The 14,224-nt window shown below is 50.6% G+C and overlaps 2 protein-coding genes across 2 annotated transcripts in view; one reads left to right on the top strand and one right to left on the bottom strand.

The window, feature by feature from the left end:
* NCAPG (non-SMC condensin I complex subunit G) overlaps positions 1 to 14,224 on the bottom strand; it is a 184,699-nt gene that overhangs the window by 164,117 nt on the left and 6,358 nt on the right. The gene's annotated exons all lie outside the window — the stretch shown is intronic.
* Positions 1 to 14,224, top strand: part of FAM184B (family with sequence similarity 184 member B) — a 111,978-nt gene that overhangs the window by 93,412 nt on the left and 4,342 nt on the right. Inside the window, exons 11-15 of the mRNA XM_059067507.2 lie at positions 2,552 to 2,705; positions 6,353 to 6,513; positions 9,346 to 9,527; positions 11,155 to 11,301; positions 13,223 to 13,340. Of these exons, the coding sequence (XP_058923490.1) occupies positions 2,552 to 2,705; positions 6,353 to 6,513; positions 9,346 to 9,527; positions 11,155 to 11,301; positions 13,223 to 13,340 (762 nt within the window). The remainder of the gene's footprint in view (positions 1 to 2,551; positions 2,706 to 6,352; positions 6,514 to 9,345; positions 9,528 to 11,154; positions 11,302 to 13,222; positions 13,341 to 14,224) is intronic.

The raw sequence follows: 14,224 nt of genomic DNA on the forward strand, positions 1-14,224 counted from the left end.
AAATCTTTTTCCAGGTTGGCTTGCAATCTATAAGGGCTCAGGTTGCAGAGATTCCCAGGTTATTTGCTGCTGGGTCACGCCGGCCTTTGGGTTGGCCTGAGCTTTATTCCTCCAGGCTTTAGGCCTCAATCCCCTGCAGGAGGCAGAGGAAGCACAGAGGGCTGGCCCACCTGCAAGGGAGGTGTCCCAGGGCCTCCAACTGATTGGAGGAAAGAGGATCTGGTGGTGAGAGAGGGGAAGGGTGCTCTGCCCATTGGGGGGACCCTGCAGTTCTAAGCCCCCGTCCCTGGTCACCTTGGAACCAGATTCACGGGGTCTTTATTGCTGGCTCCAGACTGCATGGGATGGTTCCAGAATGAGGCGTAAGAGACAGGTTGCAGTTCTCGTTGGAGATGGCAGACATCTGGTCATTCCTAACACAGGATAGTGATTAAGAGTGGGATGCCTGGGTTCAAATCCTGGGTCTGCCACTTAAGAGGAAAGGGAGATTAGGCTTCCTTGTGCCTCAGGTTCCTCATTCATAAAATGATGGCTAATAGTATGTACCATACAGGACCACTGAGAGCGTCAAAAGAGATAATCCATGTAAAGTGCTTAGAACAGTACATGACTGAATAAGAGCTTGTCTTAGTCTGTTCAGGCTGCTCTAACAGAATAACATAGGCTGAGTGGCTTATAAACAACAGAAATTTATTTCCCACAGTTCTGGAGGCTGGAAGTCCAAGTCTCAGACTTGGACAGATTTGGGGTGTGTTGAGAGCCTGCTTCCTGGCTCATAGATGGCCATCTTCTCACTATAACCTTACATGGCAGAAGAGGAAGGGAGCTCTCTCTGAGGTCTCTTGTATAAGGGCACTAATCCCATTCATGAGGGCTCCACCATCACGACCTAAGCACCTCCCAGAGGCCCCACCTCCTAATTCCATCACACTGGGGAATAAGTTTCAACATATGAATTTTGGGGGTGGGGGGACACAAACATTCAGTCCATAGAAGAGCTCAATTTTAAGAAGATCCACTCTTCTTACTCATTGATTCTGCAGGTATTTATTGAGCATTTACCTTGAGCTACCATCGTGCTGAGCTCAGGAAATACGAAGATGATTAACACAGTCTGCCTTTATGGAGCTCACCTCTCAGGGGAAAGGCAGCCACTCAAACAGGTTGCTGTAATTCAGTAAATTGGAGCCATGAGAGGGCCACCCATGGTATTTGGGGAGCACAGGGGAAGGAGACTTTATATAGGATGGAACATGGAGAGTTGGGGGTGAAGTCAGGCCGCTTAGGAGGCCCCAAACCAGCCACAACAAGAGCAAGGCCAACAAGAGGCTAGAGCAGTTTGCCAGGGATGAGTGTCTGACTTGATATAAAATCTGGCGGCTAAACCCTGCATGGTCTTCACTGCCAAGGGCTTCTGAGCCAGAAGGCAGGCAGGGCTGACCTGAAGACGCCAGGTCAGAGTGAGAGTTTGGCTCCATCTTTTACAAACCTTTGCTTCAATCTCTCCATTCACATTCCCTGAGGAATAAAAAGGTCACCAGTTGGAGTTCTCTGAGTGTTGCAGCAAGTGCAAGAGGAGGAAAGTATTGGAGAGTTTGAAAAGTGCGAGACTTTTCTGTCTTGTTAAATAAACTCACCAGGGGATGACTGAGTTTCCCACGAGAGGGATAAGACCGTTTCTCCCCATTTGCTGGGGAGCAGCAAAGCAAAGACGCTGCTGTCTTCAGGTAGCTGCCTTGTCTGCTCACCCCTAATGGGAGCCTCATGCATTTGCTGCAGTCATTGTTCCCAGGGGCTGCATGAGGGAGCGGGTAGGGCTTGGGCCCTGGACACCGCCGCCCATGGGTCACAATCCTGCCCCCGCCATTACCTGTCTGCAGTCCTGGCACTTCACCTTTCTGAACTTGTTTCCTCCTAATCCTGCATCTTTTCTGTGTGACCTTGGAAAGCTAATTCATCCCTCCCAGCCTCAGTTTCCTCACCTGAAAAGTGGTATGTGATACTGGAACTCTCTGTTGCAAAATATATATATATATAAACTATTAGTTTCTTACTGCTGCTGTAGCAAAATTACCACAAACTCGGTGGCTGAACACAGCACAAATTTATTATCTGACAGTTCTGGAAGCCGCAAGTCAGAAATCCTAAAATCAAGGTGTTGGCAGGGCTGTGTCCCTTCTAAGGGCCCTATAGGGGAGAACGTGTTTTCTCGCTTTTCCTATAGCCAGTGTCTGTCTGTCTCTTTCCTGCTCTCTTCCTCCTAACACCAAATTCCCAACGATTGGCCCAGCTTGGAACAGGTGTCCACTCTGGTCCAGTCAGCTGTGAACAGGGGTTAGGTTCACACAGCACAAAATGGCTGCTATGGCCAGGCCATCACTGTCATTCCAGATGGACAGGGGAGCATTCGCTGTAGCCTGATAAGCCCTCCATCAGGGAGTGGCAAGTGCTCAGGGCAGGGGCCCCAGCACAGAGGAGGAGCTAGGCAAAAGGGACAGGTCTCCCCTCTGTGCCCACTTCCATGCCTCCTTCCTCCCCCTTTTGCCCACAGGCCACAGAGGAGCGCTTGAAGAAGGAGTCCAGCCACAGCCTCCAGATCCAGCACCAGGCGCACCGGCTAGAGCTACAGGCCTTGGAGGAGAAGGCCCAGCAAGAGCTCCAGGGAAAGCTGGAGAGGATGCAGGCTCAGCAGGCGCTGTTGCTAGGTATGCAGCCAGCTGTGCACCCACCAGGGTTCACACGAGGAAACTAGGGGCAACAGGGGGCCCAGGGGTAAGGGCCAGGGTGACTCTCCTGGCTCTGATGCCAACAAGATGTGAGATGTGGGACAGGTTGCCCTCAGCCTCATTTTCCTTTTCTATAAAGTGGAGTTACACTTGTCCTTCCATCATAGAAGCATTATATGGATTTGATGAGATATTAAATATAAAATGCTTAGCATGCAGCATGAGCCCAGTGAGTGCAGATAATATCATCGTCATTACTGAACATAAGCCAGATCTCTGAGCCTTCATGAGAGTTTCATGAGATAACCTCAAACGCTCATTTCTGAAGATTTCTGCAAATTTGGGGACTTAGGCCCCCAGGCTCCTGGCTGTTCCCTGTCCCCACATTATCCCCAGCATGAAACTCACCTCCTCTTCAGTTTCCACAGCAAAAACTTGTCACACAAAGCATTCTGGAAGTTTCCAGAGGCAGTAAAGATCTCCAAAGCTAAATTGCCTGGGTTTGAAGTCTGACTCCAGGGCTCACTAGCTGTGTGACCTCAGGCGAGTTGCTTAACTGCTCTGTGACGCAGTTGCTCATCTGTAAAATGGGAATAATAATAGTATCCACCTCATTGGGCTGTTATTAGAATTATGTGAGTATATACATGGGAAGAATAGAGCCTGGTACATGGTAAATGCTATGTAAATGTTCACTGTCATTGTTGAATATTCCAACTTTGCATGGCTGACTCTAAGGGTCTCTCTCCATTTTTGTAGATCATCTCTCTCCCTCATTTTCTCTTTTACTCTCATCTTCTTTTTCACTCTTAAGAGTAAGACCAATGCCCTCCTTGTTTCATGCCTAGCATTAAAGACCATATTGACCTTTAAAACTATTTTTTCAATCCCAGACAGGGCTCTCCTTAAGAGAATTCTGGGAAGAGCATTTTCTTTACCTCCATAAGTGAATAAGTTCTACCTGCTGCTTGGTTGAGTTTTCATTATGCAGTATGTCCTGTTCACTGCATGTCAGCATGTCAGCTCTGCACGTTTCCGGATGAAGGAGAGAGACAGAGAGAGTCCCACAGATTTCTTAGTTAGCAGCTACCCTGGAATGAGGCGGCCGCGTGGGAAATGCTAAAGTTAGCATCATCTAAAGGAGACGCATTATACGAGATAAAACCTGGGTTGTACCACCTGTCTCAGAAACAAGACTCCCCAGATTGAGATCAGGCTGGACACCCCTGGTGATTTCAACACCCCACAGCAGCCATCCCTGCTGCCCCTTCCCTGGCCCCTCTGACCCCACAGCAGCCCGGTCCTTACCTGGATGAAAGATTCAGGAGGGACCCTGGGGAAAGACGGGGGTGCTCAGCACAAGTCCCAGGAAGAAGGGGCCTTGTGGACTCTGTAATGACGATAGCAAATTGTAGGCTTTGTGGGTGGCATTGGGTGGGTGGGAGCACGGACCACCATAGGTGATATTAGAAATTCCTGGTTACTCCTATTCCACCATCTGGAGAGACACACCTGACCTGCAGTATAGGTCAGTGTGTGAGGGGCAAAGAGTTTGAGTGTCCACCAGATTACCTGACATACTGGGGTGGGGACCCAGACATGCTGGGTGAATAGGTGGATGGGCAGGTGGTTGGGTGGATGGGTGGATAGATGGATGGATGAGTGGATGGAGGGATGGATGGTGGGATAGTATGAGAGAAGAGGGGCAGGTAATGAATGAACTGTCTGTAGTTCCTGCTTTGCTAAAGGGTTTTATTGCACATATTTTTGTGATAAAGGATTTCAGAAATTGGGTTGTGTTTAAACTATAGAAATCACTATAATAAAATCCTAGAGGAGAAGGAAGATGATCAAGTAAAGTTTTCAACATAATAACATCAGAATACATTAAACTTTTTTGGAGGGGGGGGCGGTACGTGGGCCTCTCACTGTTGTGGCCTCTCCCGTTGCGGAGCACAGGCTCCGGACGTGCAGGCTCAGTGGCCATGGCTCACAGGCCCAGCCGCTCCGCGGCATGTGGGAGATTCCCGGACCACGGCACGAACCCGTGTCCCCTGCATCGGCAGGCGGACTCTCAACCACTGTGCCACCAGGGAAGCCCTAAACTTTTTAATGTGTTTTAATACTGTCCTTTTCAGAGAACCTTAGTAAACTTATGGGAAATCTTTTACAACTGATACACTTTCACAATATCATTAATTTTCACTCTAAACATCATTTATTTGTTTTACAAATATATGTTGAGCACTTGCTTTGTACTACGGCCTGTACTGGGTATCTTATGGCCTCTAGGATTATTGGAACAATGTTTCAAAAGTAATTTGCAATAACTAAAATATGGTCTCAGAAGTTCATAATAGAAAATAAAGTATCAAATTTACTAGCACTTGAAAATCATCTTCTCTTTAAAAATTAATAACTTGGACTTCCATGGTGGCGCAGTGCTTAAGAAACTGCCTGCCAATGCAGGGGACATGGGTTTCAGCCCTGGTCCGGGAAGATCCCACATGCCGCGAAGCAACTAAGCCCATGCACCACAGCTACTGAGCCTGCACTCTAGAGCCCATGAGCCACAACTACTGCAGCCCGCGGCGCCTAGAGCCCGTGCTCCGCAACAAGAGAAGCCACCACAATGAGAAGCCTGCATGCTGCAACAAAGGGTAACTCCCACTCGCCGCAACTAGAGAAAGCCTGCGCACAGCAACGAAGGCCCAACGCAGCCAATAAATAAATAAATTAATTAATTAATTAATTAATAGCTCACTGAATAGTGTCTACTCATCAGAAAATATTCTTTTTGAAATGATTGTTTTATTTGCCTTTTGATCATGCTGGTAAGTGTTACACTATCAGAAATCACCTACCATCCTCAGAGGAGAAATTTGAGTTTCTGGCTGTACTGGTCACCCAAGTTAAGGAGGGCGTGTACATTTCTCCTGAATGATTCTGGTTTTCATCATGATCCTGTTGGGATGACATGCCATCTCCCGCCTTCACAATCCAGCTGGGACTTTACATCCATGAGAAGTACAACCTGTGAATGTTTTGTCTCCTTAAGTATTGGCGCAAATGTCAACATTTCCGATTTGAGGCCCGCACCCCCAGAAGAGGCTACTGGGTCATTTGCTAATTCCCTGTTCTTCTTAGTTTTCTGACTTGGTGCTGAGGCCAGGTGTTGCCTCGGGGTTCAGCTCTGGACCCAGGCTGTCCCACCTTAACCGACCACCCGTCCTGACTAACGAGCAATGGCGAAGCAGGTGGTCCCAAGGGAAGAAGAACCATGGGAAGTGTTGAATCCTGACTCTACCACTTATTAGCAGTGTGGCTCTGGGCTACTTAACTCAGCTTCTCTGAGGCTCTGTTCCCTCGTCATAAAATGGGAGGGATAATACTGGATAGGATGGTAGTAGGGCTTAACCGAGAACAGTGTTCAAGGGTTTAGCACATTTAGCACTCTATACATGGTACTGTTGTTACTGTTCTCTTGAAATACGTAAGTAAGTTTGGGGAACTCGAGCCAGCGCCTGCAGCAGCTCCCCACTCCAGCCCACCCCAGAGACTGGTCCCTGCAGATGAGCCTTGGGCCTCTCCACACTCCTGACCTTCCACCGCTCTTCCTTTTGCAGAGGCCCTGACGCAGGAGCTGGCGGAGCAGCGGACTGCCTGCTCTGAGCACCAGGACCTGGAGGCGCCGCAGGCTGCGCTGAGGGCCCCGGGCAGCGTGGGCAGGCGGCAGGCCAGCAGCCAGTGTCCAGGGGACAGCGAGGACCGCGCCGGCACTGCAGAGGTCAGCAGCCCGGCCCTGCCCATGCCATACCCTTCTTGGAGCAGTGTCAGGGAGAGGCTCTGGGTGCTCGGTCACCCCCTGTCTGAAGGGGGGAAGACTCTCTCTTTCCACAGGCCCGGGGGACACTTGATGAGCCTGCAGGCTCCCATACTTGGAAAGCAAAAACAAGTTTTAAGTGCAGCGTGTTATCTTAAATTCAGATGCAGTGGGATCTCAGGGTGTTGGTGCCAGACAGGGTCCGTCCTGTAGACCTGCAGAGAGTTTCTCAGAACACCTCCCCAGACAGACTCCCTGTCTAGACCTCCACGTTCCTGTGAGGACAGGTGAGCTTGTCACCAAAGGTCAGTGTTGACTCTCCTTGAACTTTCTGGTCAGACTCGGCCCATCATCCCCCTCCTTGCCCTCCATAATTCCTACCTTGCTGGGTAGCCCAGGGACCTCCTAACAACCCAGGCATCTCTCCCCAGCCCACCACATACGGCTTCAGGTATTCATCTAAAGTGCATCTGTGTAAAGCCTTCAGTGGCTCCCTACTGCTACGAGAATAAGCTCCCAGTGGTCAGTCTGACATTGAAAAGCCTTTACCCACTGGCTGCCTATCCCCCTCTGCTCTAAATGCAGGCTCTGCATCCTGCCTCACTGCCTTTGCATATGCCCTGCCCCCTGCCTGGGACCCCTTCCTCCCTCTTCAGTGCCCAGCTGATCCTTCAGTGCCCAGCTGATCCCTCCATGCTATGGGCCTCCCCTCCACACCCATGACCTCTCTACCCACTGAGCTCCTGGAGCACTTCCTGTTGCTATAGCTCAGCTGGCACCCGCCTCTACTGCCTGTCCTGTTGGAGACCCATCACTTCATGGATGCCCTTGTTTCCTCGCCTGGACTAGGCATCCTTTGAGAACAAGCCATGTCTGCTTCATCTCATCCCCCAGCCCCACCCCCAGTGCTCGGCACACAGCTCTGCACACAGTAGAGTCTCCACCAGGGTGTGCAGATGGCCACGATTAGTTGGTGTCCCAGCCCTGCTGAAGATCACAGGAACATGGGGATGGTTCATTCCAGATTTTGCTGGTATTGAGAACCCGAAGACAATTTCTGTGTTTAATGAGAATTATTAACAAATGATGTATCACGATGAGTTCAGTTCAGTTGGTAAAGTCTAGCAGAGGGAAAACAATATGATCCATTAAATGTTCTAGGTTGGTGGGGGCCACCTGGACCTGTGGAAGGAGATAGGGGAAGTGTGGGATGGTGACAGCTGGTGGCTGGAGGGCCCAATATTAGGCCCTCTGCAATGAATGACAGGCTTGCCTGAGGGCTATGGATAGAGACCCGGGCTGGGTAGATGAGGTGGTACCTGGTCATCCACATCCAATCCTCACCTACACCTCACTGGAGGGAAGTCCTGAACCCTCCGGGAGGAAAAGCAAGGCCCTGGGTGATATTCCACCCAGAGAAGAAGTATATCCACAAGAAGGAACAGCCCCAGGCAGCAGGAGTGAAAGGGAGGGTGCAGTGTCAGGATGCATTTCCAGCGTGGCCACCACCGCAGGTAAGTGGTGTTGCATCCACTGGGATCTTCTGAGGAGCCCCATGAAATAATTCTCAAATCTGTCGCAGCCAAGTACAGAGGGGGATGCACTTATCCAGCAGTTTCTCTCTCCCACTAGTCAAGGTGGCCCCACAGGACTTTAACCAGGCTCTTCAGGTCATGCAGGTATGGGTGGTGCCCATGGGCATCCCACACTATGCGAACCCCAGAGCTGGAAGCAAGAGGTACAGGGCCTGGGCCACACATGCTCCCTGTGCAATGCTGTTCAGTCTTTGGAAGGAACAGATGCACAAACCTTCAGGCATGTTTGCATGGACTTGAAAACTGCTACATTCACTAATCGGGGACTAACCCTGACCCCATTTAATGGTGGGTATCAGTCTTTGTATTTCTGTCTGAACCATTGACATTCAAGCATCATTTCACAGCAAGCATTCATTTGGCACCTGCTGAATCCCAGCTACTGTGCTAGGTGCTGTAGGATTGGGAACATGAAGAGGAGATGATGGCTCCTTCCCGAAACAGCTGCTGGGCTGGTGGAGGAAACCAGCATTTCAACAAATCAGCGCACTTCATTATAACCTCTACACGGAGAGGAGCTAGCTCTCAGAGAAGAGACAGCTTGTCGCCTCTCCCCTGAGGGGTCGAGAAAGCATCACCAAGGCAGGAATGGTTGGGTGTGGAAGGCACCCTAGGTAAAGAGACGGGCAAGGTCAAGTGCGGGGCAGTGGATTACAACCGTGGTGGCCTTAGAGTCACCTGGGAAGCTTTCTCAAAAGACACAGGGCTGGGATGTACCCAGACCTGCTGTATCAGAATCCTGTGAGGTGATATGACAGATTGTTATTGTTCAGCAAATATTCACTCTCCCCTTCCTCTGCCCTGTGTGGTTTTGCCGCAAATTCACAAGTTGAAGCCCTAACCACCAATATGATGGAATTTGGGAATGAGACCTTTGGGGGGTAATTAGTGAATTAGTGTCCTAACAAGAAGAGACTCAGAGACATCCTACCCCCCTACCCCGCACCCCGCTCACTCCACACAGGTGCAGTGTTGGGCTTGTTTTCATTTAAGCCACATTCTTGTCTCACCAGCATTATTAGACTTTTTGAGGGCCACATTTGGCCAACTCTCAAAGTAGAAAACTTTAAGAGACCAGACGTGAGCTCCTGAATCAGGAGCCCGATTTGGGTTCCAGGCAGGGTCTTTGCCGCGGCACATCTCTGGCCCTGTCTGCCATTGCGCCTCCTGCAAACGGCTCTTCTGGCTGCTTTCTCCCTAGGAGGGGGGCGGTCCGGGCCAGGCGGGCTCCCCGACGGGCAAGGGCGCCGCCGCCGAGCAGGAGTCGAGAGAGGGATGCGGCCTCTGGGAGGAGAACTCGCAGCTCAAGGAAACAGTGCGGCGGCTGCAGGCCGAGGTGGAACAGCACCGGCAGGAGGCGCTGCAGCTCCGCGACCAGCGCAGGTAGGTCTGCGGGTCGGAGCTTCTCTCCTCTGCCCCTTGGAGAGCCGCTGGGATCTAAGATTGGGTTGCACCCTGGGCATTTTCCCAAAGAAAGGTCTCCCTAGTACGCCAGCACTTCACTGATGTTACTCCTTTGACCCATGGAAAGTATCAGTGGTCTAGGAATTCTAGATCTCAAAACTGCCTAGGATTAGCCCTGAAATGGGGGGAAGGGTACCCTATTTCCCTACAGATGAGGGAATTTATGGAATCAAACTTAACGATGCCAAAAGTATCCTAGCCTTAGGGAGTCAGTGCAGTGGAATAGTTAAGACAGTTCTGTGTGCTCTTAACTAGCTGTGTGACCTTGGGCGAGTCTGCTAATCTCTCCAGGACCCTGCCCTTACCTGTAAAAGGTAGAAAACACCACCCCCTCTCAGGGCTGTTGTAGAATGCAGTGAAACGTATAGGAAGATGCTTAGCACTGACCCTGGAACTCGGTAAATTGTAGTGGCAACTCTGATTTCCTTGTCCAGGCTGGATAGTCCTTTATCAAGTCCTGAGTTCATGGCCTTTTTTTCCCTGGCTGGCAAGTTTATAACTACAACTTTAATTTCATTAATAGATATAGGACTTTTCAAGTTATCTGTTTCTTCCTGAGTGAGCTTTGGTAGTTTGTATCTTTGAAGGCATTTGTCCGTTTCATCCCAGAGTTTGAATGTTCCCGTCCCCGGCATAAAGTTCAAGTGAAAGTAGGCCTGAGGCTCATCTGAGAAACAGCCTTGAATCCACCTGGCCAAGGTGGAGCACCTTAAATTCAGTTAGGGACTCACCATGTGACACTGGAATAAGGAGACTGGACTAGAGTAAGGGCTCCTAACCATTTCCGATTACAGCCCCCTCCAGGTGAGGAAAACGATGTCCCTCTCCTGGAGAAGGATATCATCACACAAAAATATGCACGTACTTTCAGAAGGTGTCAGGCCCCCTGGGGCTGGTCTGAGGATCCCTTACCCCACCCCAAGGTTAAGAAAAGTGATAGCTGATGGTCGAACATACGCTTTGTGCCACGGGCTGTTCTGGACATGGATTAACGTGGTTCATCCTTTCAATAACCCTATAAGGTAGCCACTGTTGTCAGATGGAGAAACTGAGCAGAGCGTAGCTCGACCAAAGTCGCGCAGCTAGGAAGTGATGGGGGAGGCCGCGGAGGGACACAGGCAGCCTGGCTCTAAACTGTTCTCCTAATCCCTCTCCCATCCTGCCTTCCCACCCTGGACCGCTGGTCTCCCAGCTCTCAGGGTCCACAACCTTCGGTAATTCTGATACAGAATCTCAGCCTCCAGGCCTACCCACCTCCCCCAAGTGAAAGGAGTGTTTTCTGGGGCTCCTCTCCTGAGCTGTCCTCCACCCCTTCCCCCAGAAGGCGGCCCTTTGTGCTCAGGTTCTCCTTCATGGAATGCTGGGGTACTGAGAAGAGGTTCCACAAGCTGGACCCCACAACTCAGAGACCCCGGATCTCCTTCCCACTGTGTCCTGACCTTAGATTCTGCAGGCCACCCAGCAGAGTGGGGAGAAACTCCAGTGCCCTAGAGGTTCAGTCCCTAGAGCCTGGACAAGCCCAGCTGTGCTTCCACCCCGCCCACAGGCTGCTGGAGGAGGATCAGCAAGCCTGGCGGGCCCGGGAGGTGGAGATGCTACGCCAGGAACACCGGAAGGAGACGCAGGCCATGGTGGCCGATTTCAGCAGCACTCAAGCGCAGCTCCAGGCCCGGCTGGCTGCCCTGGAAACCGAGTAAGTGAGGACTTGGCTCCAGGTTGGGAGGGACTAGTAGGTGTACCATTTTATTAGGGGGACCAACTCATCCTAGTGTCCCCAGGACTCTCCTAGTTTTAAAACTAGAAGTCCCGAGTTCCAGAAGCGCCTCAGTTCCAGGCAAACTGGAATGGTTGGCCACCAGTCTTTTTATGAGACTGCATTCCCGTCTTGTGCAGGGTACTGGGAATCTGTGAGGAATGAGCATGGTTTGACCCTCACACACAGAAGAAGATCAGGGCTACTTTTTTATGAGCATTTCCGCCTTCTAATGTGCATCATGTCATTTAATGTTCACAGCAGTTCTTCAGGGTGGAAACCATTATTCCCATGGATCGACTAAGAAAGCAAGGGCCCCTCGCTTTCTTAATCGATCCATGGGAACAATGGATTGTGCAAGCATTCATTTATTCATTCAGCAAATATTTGTTAAGGGCCTACTGTGTGCCTTGCACTGTTTTAAGCTCTGGAGTTACAGTGGGAATAAAACAAAGACTGTGCTCTCATAGCACTCACAAATTCTAGATGGGGATTCTGACAAAGAAATAAGCAAACAAATATTTAACTTCATATCAGGTAATGAAAGTACCTGAAGGTACTAGAAGGAAAACAGGGTCAGTGTCTAGAGTGCCAAGGGTGGGCAAGGAGGTGACATTTAAGCATAAAGAGGTGAGGAAATGAGAGCCATCTGGACAAAGAGCATTCCAAGCAGCCAGAACAGCAAGTGCAAGAGCCCTGGGGTCCACGTCCCAAGACCAAACAGCCAGAAGGCTTAAGTGGAATGAGTGAGAGAGTGATGATAGGAACTGAGGTTGGCAAGGTAGCTGGGAGGTGTGGAGGAGATGTTATACTGAGCAGGAAGGGGTTTGGGTGTATTCAGATGCAGTGCACTGGGAAGCCCTTGTAAGGCTTTGAGCATGACTGAACTGACATGGTCTGAGATACCTTTTAACAAGGTCACTTCTGACTGCTGAGAGGAGAAGAGACTGGGAGATTGGGGTTAGTGACAGGGAGATCAGCTCAAGCAGCACTAAGTAAATTTAAACGTCACCTGTCTGACCCTTACCTTGTGCTCTTAAAAACTGTCCTCCACTGGCTCCAATACAAAGCAAATCATCCAAAATCTGCAGTGGAAGGTTTTACCAGCTACCATCTAATGGGTACTTAGCACATGCTGGGCTCGCATTATCTCACTGAATCCTCACAACCACCCAGTTTCACGCCCATATTAAAGAAGGAACTGAGTCTCACGGGCAAAATGCCCAAGATTACATAGCTAGAAAAAAGCAGAGCTGGGATAAGAGCCCAAGTCATCTCACCCCAAAGCCCTGGCCTCTTATCAACTAGTCAGTAGATCACTGGCAGTCCTCACCGTCTCTCCCCCACCATCCGGAGGTTATTTCTCTCCAGCTTCACACTGAAAGGGCGGTGGTACCAGCTGCCCCGCTGCTTTGCAGAACTAGCTCATGCCGTGCTCTCTGGATGCCAGCAGGTGGCACGGGAGCCACATCTGTATTGGCATAACCTGCTGGCCTCGGCGTGGGTGGGGACGTTTTCCGGCTGAGGCCTCTTCTCCCAAACTTCGCTGGTTCTTGAAGCCCCACTGAATGTGGCATCAGTGTGCACACACAGGCCTTTGGTTCCTGGGCCCTACAGAACCTGGGGGAACTGACAAATGTCAGACTGGGAGTTGCAGTCCTGGGCTCCACCTGGAGCTCTGCAGCCAACTCACTGGGTGGCCCTGGGCAGGCTCTCTGGGCCTCAGTTTCCCCTTTGGTGAACAGAGAGTGGCCGGCCAGGCCAAGCAACATAGCAGCGTCCCCGTCACGTCCACCTCTTCTCCCTCCTTGCGGTTGAGTCATTGCAGCATGGTGGCTAACTGCATGCCTGCTCCAAACAGACTGAAAGATTCCGGAGAGAAGCCAGGGAAGGGGGAGTCGAGGCCGGAGGACGTTCAGCTCATAGGCCGTCTGCAGGCCCGCTTGAAGGAGAGGGAGGAGATCATCAAGCAGCTCACGGTGAGGCTGTCAGGGGTATTCGCTTTAGCCTAGCACTTCCATGGGTGCCTAAAACTGTAACCCTGATAACCCTAAAACTACCTTACAAAAGGTCCTTGGTTATTTTTCCCTATTATATAAAAAAATACGTGCTCACTAAAAAAAATTAACACAGGAAAGTAGAAGGCAAAAAAAAAAAAAAATCACTTTCAAGTCCCACACCATCTGCTTGATGTTGGTATTGGTTTGGTTTTTTTAACCTACAGCATGGTTTGCACCTCACACTCATGTCTCCTCCCACTTTAACCGTTGCTTTAGGCTTTTGCCCAGCCTTCCTGTGCTCCAAGCTTTGGTTGGAAGTTCTCTGTAAGCCAGCTCCCAGTGGCTTACATTCAGCTCTGGCGTCATTGGGTGATACGCTCGCTCCTGTCAGCGTGGCCCACGCGGGTCAGCTAATTAGCCACATCAGAAGTCCAGCTTCTTCCCACCATCTCTACCTTCACCACCTTGGTCCAGGCCCTGCTGCCTCTCATGCATGATGGAGAGTCCACTGGTCTCCCCACTCACTCCAGCCTCACCCCACTCTGTTGACCTCACAGCGACCAGAGTAATCTTATAAAAATGTAATTCGGACCACAACACGGCTCTGTTCAGCACCTCCTGGTGGCTCCGTCCTTCTCAGAGTAAAATCCACGGTCTTATGGTGGCTTACACGGCCACACATCCTCCCACAATATACATGCACACTTGTATCTCACGCCCATCCTTGCTCCCTCCTGCTCCCCGGTCACATTGCTTCATGTCAAGATGAAGAGGAAAACTTAACCACCAACTGAAAAGTAGATACTAATAAGGAATTGCTTGTTTGCTAAGTGTGACAAAGGTATTGTGGTTATGGTTTTTTC

Source organism: Kogia breviceps, chromosome 6 (genome assembly GCF_026419965.1).
Source record: "Kogia breviceps isolate mKogBre1 chromosome 6, mKogBre1 haplotype 1, whole genome shotgun sequence".
Classification (NCBI taxonomy): domain Eukaryota; kingdom Metazoa; phylum Chordata; class Mammalia; order Artiodactyla; family Physeteridae; genus Kogia; species Kogia breviceps.